This window comes from Oratosquilla oratoria, chromosome 24 (assembly GCF_046742065.1).
Source record: "Oratosquilla oratoria isolate Oo_2021 chromosome 24, ASM4674206v1, whole genome shotgun sequence".
In the NCBI taxonomy this organism is placed as follows: domain Eukaryota; kingdom Metazoa; phylum Arthropoda; class Malacostraca; order Stomatopoda; family Squillidae; genus Oratosquilla; species Oratosquilla oratoria.
Window position 1 is genome coordinate 8,873,320 of NC_134800.1, and position 15,934 is coordinate 8,889,253.

The 15,934-nt window shown below is 39.4% G+C and overlaps 1 protein-coding gene across 4 annotated transcripts; it reads left to right on the forward strand.

Moving 5' to 3' along the window:
* The first annotated feature begins 4,018 nt into the window (after positions 1-4,018).
* Positions 4,019-13,024, forward strand: U2af50 (U2 small nuclear riboprotein auxiliary factor 50). 4 transcript variants are annotated; one of them, XM_076207606.1, is made up of 10 exons: positions 4,019-4,250; positions 6,768-6,894; positions 6,990-7,144; positions 8,028-8,078; positions 8,185-8,432; positions 8,632-8,830; positions 8,978-9,066; positions 11,372-11,494; positions 11,894-12,073; positions 12,181-13,024. In XM_076207606.1, the coding sequence occupies exons 1-10, from the start codon at positions 4,205-4,207 to the stop codon at positions 12,454-12,456; spliced, it is 1,494 nt and encodes a 497-aa protein (XP_076063721.1). In that variant the 5' UTR covers positions 4,019-4,204; the 3' UTR covers positions 12,457-13,024. The 4 variants fall into 4 exon arrangements, with proteins under 4 accessions (XP_076063721.1, XP_076063724.1, XP_076063723.1 ...); XM_076207609.1 differs by having other exon boundaries at positions 8,632-8,803; XM_076207608.1 differs by lacking the exon at positions 4,019-4,250 and adding an exon at positions 4,973-5,119 and having other exon boundaries at positions 8,632-8,803.
* The last annotated feature ends 2,910 nt before the right edge of the window (positions 13,025-15,934 follow it).

Here is a 15,934-nt window from a genome sequence, read left to right on the forward strand (position 1 = left end):
CAGGACCTTCCACAGGTAGATGGCCCTGTACCGGTCCCTCCTCCTTTGTTGGGAGAACAGATGGAGTTCCTTGAGGCGGTCCCAGTAATTTAGTTCCCTCATCCCCTGGATCTGCCGGGTGAAGCTTCTTTGAACTGCTTCCAGTCGTTGGATTTCCCCTCTTTTATGGGGTGACCACAATTGACTGCAGTAGTCTAGTGTGGGTTGGACTAGGGCCTTTCATAGGGTTAGCATAACCTGTGGTTCCCTTGATGAGAAAGTCCGGAGTACCCAGCTTGCCATTCCCTTGGCTTTCTTTATTGTTTCATCAATGTGATGAAAGCTGGCGTCGTCGCTGAGGTGGACTCCCATGCATTTTACATGTATCTTTGGGGGGATGACTAAGTCTCCCTCAGTGCGCAGAGCAGTTATCCGCTTAATGTTTTGGGATGGACCACATCTCAGCAATTCGAATTTTCCCTCATTGAACTGCATGTTGTTTTCTGCAGCCCAGGTACCTTGTTGAGGTCCTCTTGTAGGTGGTTTACGTCCTCTTGGCTGGTCACTATGTGGCTGATGTTTGTGTCATCAGCAAAAGAGGTGAGAACTGAGGAGCCTATGTATTTGTCGATGTCACCCAGGTGGATGAGGAATAGGAGTGGACCCAGAACTGAACCTTGCGGCACTCCGCTACTTACTGCGGCTTCTGCAGATTTGCGGCCATCCACTGCCACTGTCTGTGTCCTCCCAGTGAGGAATCTGGATAGCCAGTTTCCCAGTTTGCCTCCAATGTAAGAAGCATTGGGAAGAAGTTTGCAACCTTCTTCAGGGCAGGAGAATTGGTATACCACATTTGTCTGTTTAAGGAGAGAGTTGTTTTTAGTCATGTTATTTTTCATGATAAGGTTAGAGACTTTTGTGTTTTTGTAGTATATGATGAGGGTCAATTTGTCGTGTGGGTTGGTGCATGTGACGTTACGTGCGAGGATGTCTTTGAGGACACGTTCGTCTGTTTTGTATGCTGGTGTCATTTGGTTTTTGTAATAAACTGTGTGTGTGGAATGTGTGTTGTTTTGTCCGTGTTGTGTTGTGTTGCGTGTGATGAAAAGTCTCGTCTCTTTGTCAATGAGAAAGTTGGGAAAACCGTTGTTAATGAGGATTTGTTTAACGCGCATTATTTCAGAGTGAAAATTTTCCCAGGAAGAGCAGTTTTTATATGACACCAGCATACAAAACAGACGAACGTGTCCTCAAAGACATCCTCGCACGTAACGTCACATGCACCAACCCACACGACAAATTGACCCTCATCATATACTACAAAAACACAAAAGTCTCTAACCTTATCATGAAAAATAACATGACTAAAAACAACTCTCTCCTTAAACAGACAAATGTGGTATACCAATTCTCCTGCCCTGAAGAAGGTTGCAAACTTCTTCCCAATGCTTCTTACATTGGTGTTACCACTACCTCTGTGAGCAGGAGACTCACAATGCACGCCCGCGAAGGAAGCATACGCAAACACATGACACAAACACACAACAAAACTCCAAGCAGACAAGATTTAGTCAACAACACAAAAATACTTAAACAATGTAACAACACCAAGAAACTACACATCTTAGAAAGAGTCTACATTACACAATACACTCCTATCATTAATATACAGACAGACACAATTAGTACCTTACAACTACACAGCGAGGCTGCGTGGCAACAAGGCCCAAACGTCCGACTACCGTGACCAGCTGTCCAGCGACGTCCTGTTGATACGAAGACCTCACCTCCGTCCAGTACCTGACTCCTAACTCTCCTAGTTCCCCCCTTTTTACTTGTATTTAAACTCCTGTTCTGTATATGTAATCTCACTTACCTGAAGATGGTTGGATGACTCAACCGAAAGCTTGTATTTATATTTTGTGTTACAATAACATCATGGATCTCGGAAGTATTGTGTTTGACCTCCCCTCAAGAATCAAACAAACGATTAGAAAAATTGAGAAAATCACTAAGAAGATAGTGGATATTGAATTAGCTCTGGTCTTCAATCGAACATATATATATATATATATATATATATATATATATATATATATATATATATATATATATATATATATGTATATATGTATGTGTGTGTGTGTGTGTGTGTGTGTGTGTGTGTGTGTATTTACCTAGTTGTATTTACCTAGTTGTATTTTGCGGGAAGGGGAGCTATGCTCGTGTTGTCCCGCCTTTGTATCTTGCAGTGTCTAGTTTGTTTTTAAACTCATGAATGGTTTTTGCGCATACTATTTCATTGTCCAGTTTGTTCCAAGTGTCCAAAACTCTATGAGGAAAACTGTTTTTCTTCAGTTCTCTTCTATAGCTATGTTTTTTTATTTTCTTTCCATGTCCTCTTGTGTTTCTTTTGTCCCAGTTAAGTAAGTTCTCACTATCGAGTACCTCTGTGCCTTTCATGATTCTGTAGATGGTCAATAGGTCACCTCTCTCTCTTCTTTGCTCCAGTGTCGGTAACTCCAGTTTAGCCAATCTCTCTTCGTATGATAGGTTTGCAAGTGCAGGTGCCATTTTTGTAGCTGCTCTTTGGATTCTTTCTATTTTCTTTATATTCTTTTTGGTACTGGGGGACCACAATGTCGCTGCATACTCTAATCTAGGCCTTATCAATGTAACCAATATTTTTTTCATCATGTCTTCGTCCAAGTATGTAAACGCCACTTTTATTGATCTTAGCAAATTGTAAGTCTCCCCGACAATTTTGTTAATCTGTATATCATAGGACAGGTCGTTCGTGATAATTACTCCCAAATCTTTTTCGGATCCTACTTTCTTTACTTCTTTGGTTCCAATTGTATATTTTCCTGATATTCTGTTTTTGCTTTTTCCAAACTCCATTATGCTACACTTCTTAGTATTAAAGTCCACTTCCCATTTCTGACTCCAGTTCCATACCCTATTTAGGTCTTCTTGCAGTGCTTCACAGTCCTCATCAGTTTCTATTTTCCTTAGCAGTTTGGCGTCATCGGCAAAGAAGCTCATGTAGCAGTTCACGTCCTCATCCATGTCATTCATATAGATAGCAAACATTATTGGTGCCAGCACAGATCCTTGCGGTACTCCACTGATCACCTCTTTCCAGTCTGAATATTTTTCTCTGAGCACTACTCTCATCTTTCTACCAGTCAGAAAGTCCTCTATCCATTTTAGTAGGTTTCCCTGTATTCCTCCTATGTGTTCCAGTTTTATGTATTATGTATGTACCGTATATAGAATACGTGCTTAAATAGATACTATTATATCAACTTTTCAATTATGTTAACTCAATTACCTTAGTGTATACAGAAGAAAATATACGAACTATTTTCAAAAAACCTTGTAGGTACAGACTATGTTGCAACTTATATACTCTGAGTTTAAATATCGAAATTAAATCTAAAACAGTCGATCACAAACCCAACACGTGATTCAAGACCATGTTGAAAGACACAGAGCGATGTGGGAGAGCGAGGAAATGATCAGTAATGATAATTTTCATATTTTTCATCTGGGTTCATTGTTCATATTCAGTGTCTTCTTTTATTACAACAACGACTGTATCTGTATAGTTATTAAAATACATATTTTCCGTATATCAGATGTTGCTAGGGTTATTGCGTTTACAAATGATTAAACTTTTGTTTCAGTAGCAATTACATGTTTGAACCCTCCAAAATAAATTATTTATTTGTTTACGTTTATCATCACATTTCTTACAATAAGCTGAATTATATATTAATTAGTACTTTTATAATGTGCATTCGGTTTAAAATTTATATTTTTTATTTTTTCCGTATAGCCTATTTAGCAAGCTGAGCCTTGCACATTGAGGTTACAAATTATAAATGTTGGCAAAGCATTTATATATTCAAATTTTGTTCAAAAATGAATGTCTTTCTTACATTTGTTAAACTATACCTGCTATATGATAGTATGATTTCAGCATCATTAACTGGATAGTGAAAATTATATATTTTTATCTGAGAATTTAGAGAATATCAGCTCACTCTTCCGTGGTCTAACAAAGTGGCAACATAGGGTGGTGCGTGCCTGCGTCGGCCTCGACTGGAGGCAAACCAACAGCCGGCGTATTTGTGTGAATTGTTTTAAACTATATGGTAGTTTTATAAAGTGTTTGTTGAAGAACATCTTTGCCCAAAGTATACAGTAGCACCAATTCACCATGGGTGAAGAAAGAGAAGAGAAGAAACCGGAAAAGAAAGAAAAAGGTATGTAAAAAGTCAGAATGTACGTGGTGATAATGTCGGCGTATTCCCATTCGTTTATTCAGTATTTTTCTAAGCTTTTTTTTAATCATTATTTTTTAACACGTATCTTTTGGAATTGGCATATATTTCTGCATGTAAAAATTATTTTGGCTGGGCTTTGTTGATGTTTAGGAAGGAGAGAGTATGGTTTGCTCACAAATAGTTGGTATAAATTTGATGGCGTTGATGGAGCTACCGTGTACAAGCGTACCGGTAGGAGGTCGGAGATAGGTAACTTTACAGTTCTAAAATAAACTTTCGAGGAGGAATCTCTCCCAGCAAATAATTTAATGTTCATTTTCCAGCACTTAAGAGGGTTGATAATTGGATAACAATCTTTACATGGGTATTTATCTTAAATTTCCAAGTCATTTGTTGGGCGCGGTAGTGCAATAAATTAGAATATATTTACACGGTAGTATAGTGAATACATTTATTCTAACTTAAATAATAAGGTTGATGAATCCAGCTCAATAGTTAGTTTTTTTCCCTCGTTGAGATAATTCAAGAGTACGAAAATTCACGGTAAACGTTTGAGCATCACGGTGGATGTATGGAGGAAAGGAAAATTAATTCGAACACTGTAATTTCGAATTTTTCGATAATCCCAATTGTCTGGTGGATGCCAAGCGGCGAAGCCGAGCATCTGAGTGCGTCATCAAAATTGGGACGCTCTCCTGTAGTCCGCCATATTTCGTCTACTCGTTTGTGTTGATTACCAATTCATCGCATTATTTTCGGATTGTTTGTTGCCTACATCGCCGCAATGACGATTTCGGCAATTGATGGAAGGAAGAGTAGTGAAAGGTTGGATGTAATTCTTCACATAGGTAATTATTCAAGTAGGAGTAAAAGTGTAATTAGTAATAATTAATTTGGGGGCCTTAAACAGAGGCACAATTATAAATTCGAATGCAGGTTATGGAATATCGTCGCAGATGAACAATATTTGATGGGAGGAGAGCTTATCTAGAATATCTGAAGGAAAAGATGAGGGATTTGCTGCCAGACAAGCTTTGGCCAAACCATTATTGGGAATGAAGAATCCTGAAAAGGCAAAACAGATTTTTGAAGGCATGGCTTTAAAACCAATGTTGAATTTCTAATGAGTGGCTGTACACAGCCATCAGTGTCAGTGGAGGTGCTGCTGATGTTTTCGCAATTTGTTAATTGTCAGAATTATTAAGGACTTTTTTTTTTTAAATCAGTTTGCCCCTGAGGTGGAGGCTTTCAAGTACAAAGGCCTTTGTGAAGACCAAGGCTTCTTATTGCTTGACAGTTGTAGGGTCGACCCTCATACGAATGAACATGTGTCTGGGAATATTTCTCACATGTTAATGTATTTCAAGAATGCCACTTCAATTTTCTCCCCCCCCCCCACCCCCACCCCTTGCCCTGGAAGTATTTTAAAAGAAACTAAAGTAAAAATGAAGGAAGCTGTACACCATTGTGATATTAAAGGATAAGGATAATAAGTGTATTTGGCAATAAATCAAATATCAAATACAGATAGAAAAAAAAGAACATAGTTCGAAATTACAATTGGATGAGGAATATTAGGGCTATAATATGCTTTCCAAGGAATGTCCACTGTACCAGTCGATCACCTCAAGAAAAGTAACAAAGTTAAATTGAGTGGCTGCATTTCAAGATGAAGAAATTATTGATGATCATAATGAATCGAAAATTGTCAAGCTTGGGAAACCTGATAGAAGAGGCAGTCATTATGTCATTGGTATTGGGCCAAGGTGACAGTTTTCCATAATCTGTGAAACTATTCTTACAATAGATGCGAAGAGGCATTTGGACAACTGACGTCCATGATGTGTTTAAGTACATAAGAAACCAGGTAATTTAACCCACTGATGACCCAAGCGTCTCCGTCAACACTTCAAGAGGGGATCACACCTCAAGGAATGCTAGACGGAGATAGTCTTGGTCAAGCTGAAAGAGGATTAGATAGGATAGACAATGCCATGTACAGGAGTTTGAATATTGACAGTAATATTGATAATACCCATACAAGTATTGATAATAATGAATGAAGTTATCAATGAAATTGAATGGGCAAAGATTTATAGAAAATACTATTCAATATTGCCAAGAAATATAATACCAAGGCTACCTCTTTACTTTGTGGAATAATAGATGGATTTTGCTGCCACATATATGGTGCCTTGGTTTGGTTAAATGTTAATTTGATGATTAATTCACCTTAACCTATTGTTGCCCATACTGCACTGGATTTTAGCCCAGTAATACCAGATGTATATTCTTATTTTTTCCTTCCTCTTTCTCCATGTAAGGAAGAATAGTAAGCTAGTAACAAGCAATTCTATTCATCAGAAGAGCAGGTGTAGGCATGACAAGATAAAGGATGTTTGCTATTGAAAGTTATGGATGACTGACCATAGCTGGATATGTTCTATTAAGACTCTGTGAGTTGGAAATAATGAGTTTAATTTTTCCCCTTAACAGAAAGAGAAGAAAAGAAAGACAAGGACAAGGATCGTGATAAAGATAAGGATAAAGATAGGGACAGAGACAGAGAAAGGGACAGAAAGCGACGGAGTAGATCACGATCAAGGGAACGGCGTAGAAGAAGGTATGTATATTAGAAATGTATGTGAAATGTGAATGTGTTTACCCATAGTAATATAACCATGAATAATAATGGAATTTGTTTTGTTCAATCACTAGATCCAGGTCAAGATCAAGAGGAGGACGGTCAAGATCAAGGTCTCGTTCACGGGATCGGTCACGAAAGCAACGAAGGAAGAAGCCTTCCCTGTATTGGGATAAACCCCCACCGGGTTTTGAACACATTACACCACTACAATATAAGGCTATGCAAGGTGAGTCTAGGATGCAAATCGTTTGGTTTAATTGTTTACATATTGGATAACTTGTTTATAGATTGACCCACCACTGCAGTGGTGTACTCAGGATTGTTGTAGCTAGTGTTATTTTTATTCAATTTAGGAGTGTACTGTAGCGGTTAGGAGCATATCAACTATACATTCTTTGTAATGTTGGGTTTAGGGGAACTATGGGGATATATGTTCCAGCTAGTGGAGGTTATGTGAAACAGATATCAAAGTACCATTCTTCTACTGTCTGTCCTCACAATCTCTGAACATCCATGAGCCCATTAGGAGGTACTAGCATGTCCAGAGCTCCCCCAAGATTTCTTTCAGTTATCTTTTATCAGTATGACTCTGGCTACCCTCTTTGTAGAGGGAGGGGGAGAGCCCTTGGTAAATGTAACTTTATTTTAAAACAAGATTACAAAAGTCACAGATTTAACATGAAAGTGGTATGTCATTACATGGGTAAGGTGATTATTTAAACCTGAAAATCTTATTTACCCAAGATTGGTGTGTACAGGAGTGATCTAGTCACCATACAAATTCATAGATCAATCTGTTGCTCTTGGTCTCTTTTAGAAGACCAGGAGCCTAACAAATGCATAGGGAATTACACCAGTAACCATAAAGGTCCCCAACATAGATCATACAAGGGAAGACTAGATAAGTTAGAAATTCCCATAATAGAAGAAATAGGTGTTAGATTCATTAAATTTTTGGACATGATAGTTTTTATGTATTTATTTATATAGGCAAATGCCAGATATGTATTCAGCTGTAGGGAAAGGTGATGATCTTTGTCATGTACTTGAATTAGACCATATCAGATTTTGTTCTTGACATTGCATTAACATGTTCTTTTCCCTTGCAGCTGCTGGTCAGATTCCATCACATGTTATGCCGATAGCATCACAAGTTCCAGGTATTTAAAAGTTTATTTATTTATTTTTATAGTACTCATTTGTGCATATTTGGTCTTACGTATTTGTTAGGCAGGGGGTTGATTGATAACGGTGTTGTTTTATTAGCTGCCGCTGCTGCAGCAACTACACAGATCACTTCGGCTCTGGTACCTGAAGTTTCTCAAGTACCTCCAGTACCTCAAGCAGTGCCAGTCCCTGTGGTTGGCTCGACTATTACTAGACAGGCTCGACGATTGTACGTTGGTAATATACCCTTTGGTGTAACAGAGGAAGAGATGATGGAATTCTTTAATCAACAAATGCACCTAGCAGGACTTGCACAAGCAGCAGGCAATCCAGTGTTAGCCTGTCAGGTATGTAGTCTATATGCATTCAGTTTATACAAATCAGAAATTGGTGAATATAATTGCACTATAGACACGTATGTGTGTATATATTTATTTATTTTTTTTATTTTATTTTATTTTTATTTTTTTCTCATAAGACCCTATTATAAAAACGCCAAATGATTGTAATCATGAAATTACTAATGTTTGTTTCATTTTGTTACAGGTAAACCTGGATAAAAATTTTGCCTTCCTGGAGTTCCGTTCTATTGACGAAACTACACAGGCAATAGCCTTTGATGGCATTAATTTTAAAGGACAAAGCCTGAAGATCAGGCGGCCTCATGATTATCAACCAATGCCAGGGATGTCCGAGCACCCAACACTTACCATGCCAGGTACGTCGGACTACCCATCACTACCTGGTATTTAAACCCACCTTTTGTTTTAGTTTTTGTGAATTTTTATTTGAAAATTTTACACACATGGCAATATGGAAATAATAATTCTTATATACTGGAGTTATCAGGGACTAAAAGTAGATAGTATATCCTACCTAACCTCTTGTACAGTTATTGCAGGAGTAGTCTCCACTGTGGTACCAGATTCACCACACAAGATCTTCATTGGCGGTTTACCAAATTACTTAAATGAAGATCAGGTATGTGGTGTAATTGCCTGGTTTTATTCCTTTGAAACAGCGTAGCCTGTGTGGGTTGTAGAATATTAAGCACTTGAAAATATTTTATTTGTGTAATGTAAGTATCACAAGATGCCAGTCTGCATCAAGTTGCTCATTCGAAAGTGCTTATTTAAACATTTCACCCACTCAGGTGCTCTCGTGTCACAATATCCAGGCATCCAGACTTAGGGTGTGAATGAGATATTACAATTTAATTGCAAAGTTTCAGAGATTTGTAATAGTTGTATTATGCTTGCAACTTTATATAACATGCTCAAGACTTTTCACACCAAATGAGAACATATTGCTGTATCTACAAGTTTCTGGTTCTAAGTTTGCTGATATCAGTCAGGTGAACGTGTATAAGGTCTTATGTTTTGATGATTGTATGAGACCTAACCTTTCAGGAAGGTAAGTACTGCTCTGCATCACAGCCACCAACAGGAAAGAGTTTCTGTATGGCTGTTGAAAGGCTTCATATTTAATGCATAACTTGTGGGGGACTCTTTACTTGTAGTGGTGACTGTGGTGCTTGGCAGAAACATCATTTGGAAGCTGGCGGGAGGCAATAGCATCAGGACCAGCACTTTCTTTTTCTGTGTATCCTCATGGTATCACATTCCGAATCAGACAATGCCATCATATTTGGCAGGGGGGTTTTGTATTTCAGGGAGATGAGTTGACCATGAGGAAACACACCCCTTCAGTCTCAGGTCAGGGTAGCTGCCGTCAAGGTCAAGGAAGTGGGCCAAGGGGCGAAGAACATCAACAAAACCTATTTTCTTACCAAGCAGGGGGCATTTGTCATGTACCCATCATTTCCCCAAAACAGCTTTTGATTTACCATCCAAGTATAGCAATGAGTGTGGCTCCGTTTTGTTGTTCAACTTCATGTGCCGCTGGTGTCGTAGTTTCTTTCAGTTTTCTTTCAGAGGCTGTCTTGATTGTCTTTTTCAGTTCTTTTAAAGATATCTCAGAACCTTCACATTGGAATGCGGAAGTTTTCAGAGGCTTTTTTTTATTTTTTCCACACTTTTAAATCAAGGGGGGTTCATATCGTATGCTAAAGTTATTTGGTTAGGCTAAAAGAGTTATTAAAAGAACAAATGACAGGTTTGCTTTTCAGAGTCCTCTTGCAGAGTTCTCTTTCAGGGCTTGTTTTCAGGGCACAAGATTGGGTTGTGTGTTACAGGCTTCTTTTGCAGGAGACCAAATATTATTGCTTTGGCCTAGTTGAGCATTGGTTCACCATCAGTGTACTCTAAGCAAGTTAAAAGCCACGCCATACTCATCCTATCTTTTTGCTTTCTTTCCCCGTTTTATTTCCCTAGCAAAGGGTTCGTGGTTGATCTAGCCCATTGCGGCCCCTTTTGCACTGCCATAGGGCAAAAGTGATAAAGCCTGCCACACTATGATGATTGCATATGATAATGACCCTTCCTGACCAAGGCAAGTTCATTACCAGTTGGTCAAGTCCACTTTCTAGGGCCCAGGGGTTCTTGCTGTCTTGGTAAGTTGTAGGGTGTAGCCTGGGGATGACGTGATGAACATGAAAATTAGTAAGTTGGATCATCAGCATCAACTGTCACTTAGAGCCACATAATTTCAAAGCAAAAAAAAAAAAAAGAGAGAGAGAGAGATAGAGAGAGGGAAAGAGATATTTACAGAGTCTAGCGCCATAAACTAAGGTAAGTTCGGATTTCTCCCTTCCTACTGCACTTCTATTACTGGTCAAGCCTTACCTTGACATCTATTCTACAGCTATAGGTTTTGTTTTAGGCACAGATGTATACAGCATGATTCCAATTACATGTCTAGACATCTTTACCCAGCACTCTTTACATCTCTTTTCATCTGCACGACACCTGATTTTCTTGCCATCCTCAATACTAAGCTGTCTTGCTCCTAAGGACTATTGGTTATCTGGAACTAACAGATGGAAGTATTGCTTTCAAGTTGGACGTTTAATGTTTACTGTCTAGTCCCCCTTGAAACATTGTTGGTGTAGAAGTGCTGTTTATAATTCTTTTATTGTATTGGTTTGCTACACAAGTGGCTGAGCTTTGATATGTTCATACTTGAGTGGAATTTTGTTTTTAGTGAAGTATAGCTGAAGTAGTAGTATATGTAATTTAGCTTCACATTCCGTCCTCTTCTATTGCTGTAGGACCTATCAAGTCTATTCATTTCTACTCAACTAACAGTTATATAATTTTTTCGTTAGGCATCTTATTAATATTACATAACCTAATTGGTGCCCTGTATGGGTTGTTGGGTATTGCAGGTGAAGGAGCTCCTGATGTCGTTTGGTCAACTGCGAGCATTCAATTTGGTGAAGGACTCGGCCACGGGACTCTCCAAAGGTTATGCTTTCTGTGAATATGTGGACGTGTCCATTACAGACCAGGTAAGATTATTTTGTATCAAATACATGCTTAGAAATAACATTTTCATAATTTTGGGGTGTCTGGTAAGAACTAGTGGAGGGGAGTTTAGAAAGGGTCGGTAGTGAATGCAGTGATTAAGAGAGCCTATACATGGGAAAGGGTGATGGAAAGGAGGGTGAATGAGGGGGCATTAGTGGACTATGAAGTTGTACCCAAGTTGAGGATTGGAAGAGTTTTCAGGGAGAGAGCATGGAAGGTTCAGATTATTTGCTTCTGACCCAAGCAGTGGGTGGGGGACAAGGGTGGCCCTTCTTGGATGCTGAACTAAAAGATAAAAGGGAAAAAGATGGTTGAGTGTATGCTGGTTAAGGGAAATGACCCTTTGTATATTTAATTTTATTTTGTTTATCTTTTTCTAGGCAATTCAAGGGTTAAATGGCATGCAGTTAGGTGACAAGAAGCTCATTGTACAACGGGCTAGTGTTGGTGCCAAGAACGCTAATGCCATGGCTCAAGCACCTGTGCAGATCCAGGTACCAGGTCTGCAGCTACAGGGAGGTACAGGACCTGCAACGGAGGTCTTGTGTCTAATGAACATGGTTAGTGTTGGAAATGTGTAATTTTTTTTCCTTGTGCTATATTTACAATTAGTTATACAGATAGTGCGGAATGAACTGATTTCCATTGATAACCTTTTCTCCCGCAGGTTACACCTGAGGAGCTCAAAGATGATGAAGAATATGAAGATATTGTCGAAGATATTAAGGAAGAGTGTAACAGATATGGAATTGTTCGGTCAATTGAAATTCCACGTCCTGTCGAGGGAGTAGAGGTTCCTGGAGTAGGGAAGGTGTTTGTAGAGTTCAATTCTGTATTGGATTGTCAAAAAGCGCAGCAGAATCTTACAGGAAGAAAATTTGCCAACCGTGTTGTTGTTACCTCTTACTTTGATCCAGATAGATATCACAGGAGAGATTTTTAATTCTTAGGTTACTTTTTCATGTGCTTGAGAATTTAGGATATGTTGCCTGCCGTTTATGGGCAAGTCATAGGTTAGGTTGATGTATGAAGATGTCAACATAAGACTGTAGATTCAAGTTGTCACTAAACACCAGACAGGCCCTTGGTTCCAGTGTATCTTGTGGCAAAGGTGACATTTGAAAGCAAACCAGCATTGTAAAGGTTCAAAACTCCATGGCTGTGTACCAGCTATATTTGTTGCTCATACAGCCTGCTCACAGCACGCATCGTTTGGTGTTCAGGATTCCATACCAAGGTGTTTGTAGTCCTAAGTCAAAGATTGCTTAAAAGAATTACGTGAACAAACATCTGTTCCCAGTGTGACCATTTTAGGCTTAGTGTGACTTGTTCACCATGTGTAGCATTGCTTTGTATTGGTACAGATTTATGTCATTGGCAATGCTGCTCTAGGATTGGCGGGATTTGAAATTTCCATAAAGTAATTGCTGTGTTCTTTTATTTTATGTACTACTGTTCTACCTTATGTTGCACTTGTCATCTTTGTCTTGTAATAAAGACGACCAATTGTATTAAGTGTTCAGTCTGCTTTAAATACTCATAGAAACAAACTAAGGAGTTGGGGTTGCCTACAATAATCTTTGATAATGAAAAGGAGAGGCACAAAGAGGGAAAGTAAAAACATGAGATTAGCTATGGATCTCTCCATTTTTAATTTCGTTGGTGCCAGTGGGGAGAGGATAGATATACAAAAGGCACTGCATCCCTGAAGATTAGACACTTTCCACATTACATGTAGTAGCTTGGAAACTCCCTCCTGTAGCTTGCCCCAAGTTTGCTCATTTTTTCACAGTATTTAACCTCTTCCATGTGATGATGACTACATAGGCGTCATGAGGCAAAAGTGGGTATAGGAGGATACCAGTGTTGCAGTCCTTATTATGTTTATTTTGTAATTGTTGCTGAGCTGGCTTCATCACATTTTCTGTGAAAGATTAATTACAGCAGTGACTTTTATAACAAGTATTGATGCATCAATCATCATACCTCAGGCATCCAATACTGTGCACAAGACTTTGACTCCTGTTGAAGAGGTTAAATTGCTCCATCCTACTCATAACCTGATAGAAGTAACCTTGCCTTCCATCATTTGTTGGGAGAGGGGGGGGGGTGCCTGTTAAATCCAAATTCAGGGTCATGCAGCTCTGTATCCAAGGTCTTTAATCAAAATTTGAAAGCAACTAGAGGGAGATAAAATTCAATCTCACCACTCCAATTTATATCAACAATGAGACTGGTGTTGAACTCCAGGTAATAATGACCCAAGTCTTCCACGTCACACCAAAATGGGGTGGTGCTATCCTCTTGAGTTGTATTTTAAGATCTTGCAGACCTCGTCTTATGCCCAAGAAGAGGGAAACGAGGTCTCAAAAGTGGAACTGAAGCAGGCTGAAGAAAAACCAGCTGGTTCAATCCTCTCCATAGTGCCCCTTAGTTTAATGCCAAGAGTGAGGCAACTGAAGCCAGGTAATTCAGTCACTCATCAAATGTTCTTCCCACAAACTAACAATATCTTTATTCTCACAAGCTAAAGTTCTTCACCAGTGATATGTGTCAATAGAGCCAGTCTAGGGCCCAGTAGTTGTAATGGCTGGCCCCACTAAGTAATACATTCCAAAGCTTACCCAACACTACCCACGTCAAAAGGTGGAACCTGACCCTGACACAGACAACCCAAGGTTCTTGGTCCTGAAATCCACTTATAGAACACATACATACATATACCAAGACTTTTTCCCCCTTACAAGGGAGGTAGCCAAAAAGGGAAAGGCATAAAATCATTTCCACCCATTCCATCCCTGAATACACTCCACACCCCTCCACCCTCCCTCTTATCTGAGCACCTGGATGAAGGGTCATCCCTGCACCTTGTCCACTGCCCTGGGTCAGAAGCAGTGTCGCAAGACACAGCACATCCACAGCAAGGCCGCTTCATTACATCGGCGACCCCCCCTCTCCGTCCCCCTATTGCATAAAAGGAGAGGACAGGGAGTAATCCCTTCGGGCTGTATCAAATTTTGCTCACACATACTACCTCACCCCCACCCCCCTGCCCATTCCACCTCATGCAATCACATCATCATCCATATACAACCAAAATCCTAATAGAAGTCGCATGAAAATGACGAACTCTGTTCTATGCCAGAGCCCTTAACAACACCTGGCCACTATATCTTGCAAGCACCACCAACAGAATGCAATAAACTATAACATGTGCCAAAGGCTCCTTCCCCCATACAAGGGAATTAGCCAAAAATCAAAGGCAAACCACTCCCACCCATTCCATCCCCACATACTCCACTCCCAGTCACCCCTTTCCCTCCCAAGGACTGGAGGATGGATCTATCAGTCCTTGTAGTGGCAGTGATTCTACTTTTGTTCTATACCATTGTTCTTGAGACTTGCCCTCTTGGGGGATCTTTTAATTCTGCTTGTTGGAGGTTAGTTGAATGTTGTGCATTGCATTTATGATTACTGCTGAACTTCAGAAAATTGTTTCATGTGATCCCTGACTACATTCAACATCTTGTCAATTGTAGCCTAAATGTTTCACCTTCTTTTCTTAGTTCAAAATTCCTTTTGTCTTTTCAGAGTTTCTGTAATGTAATTCAAAGGGCTTACTTTCTCCAATGGTGTATGAGTCTGGAGAGAATCTCCTAGTGTAGGCAGATATAGAAGGATTTCACCTGGATGAACTTTTGTCTTTTTATGGTGCTTTCTCTTCATTTTTTCTTGTGCCTAAGATAGGGGTGAATGGAGAATGGTTGTGTATGGATGATGCTGTGATGCATGAAATGGAGTGGTTTGGGGGTGAGGGAGTATGTGTGAAAAAATAAATTTGACACGGCCCAAAGGGATTTCTCCCTGTCTTCTCGTTTTCTGCCTGAGGGGATAGAGAGGGGTGGTCACCAATTTAATGAAGCGACCTTGGTATGGATGTGGTTTGTCTTGCAACACTACTTCTGACCCAGGGCAGTGGGCGAGATGTAGGGATGACCTGTCATCCAGGAGGAGTCAAGATAAGAGGGAGGGTATGTGGGGATGGAATGGGTTTTATGCCTTGAGAACCTGGGGTATATGCAAGTAAAATTTTTCCAGGCTAAGTTCCAAGCTGTCTTTAATCTTTCTAATATTCTAGATGTACAATGGTTAAGACTTTCCTCTTAACTGTGTTGAATTCCAGCCTGGATATAAGCTAAATCTACTTCCTTTTCAGCCTCAATTTTGACATTTTCCACCTCAATTTGAGTTTTTCCATCTTGAATCTGGCTTTTTCCATTTCCACTTTTTATCTTTTAACGATCTGTATCTTGAACAAGAATATGATGTTAGGCATCATTTCCTAAAATTTCTTCAACTAAATTGTCATCGCTTGAAATATATCTTTTTCTTCCATGCGTCTAAAGTTAAATTGTATTTTG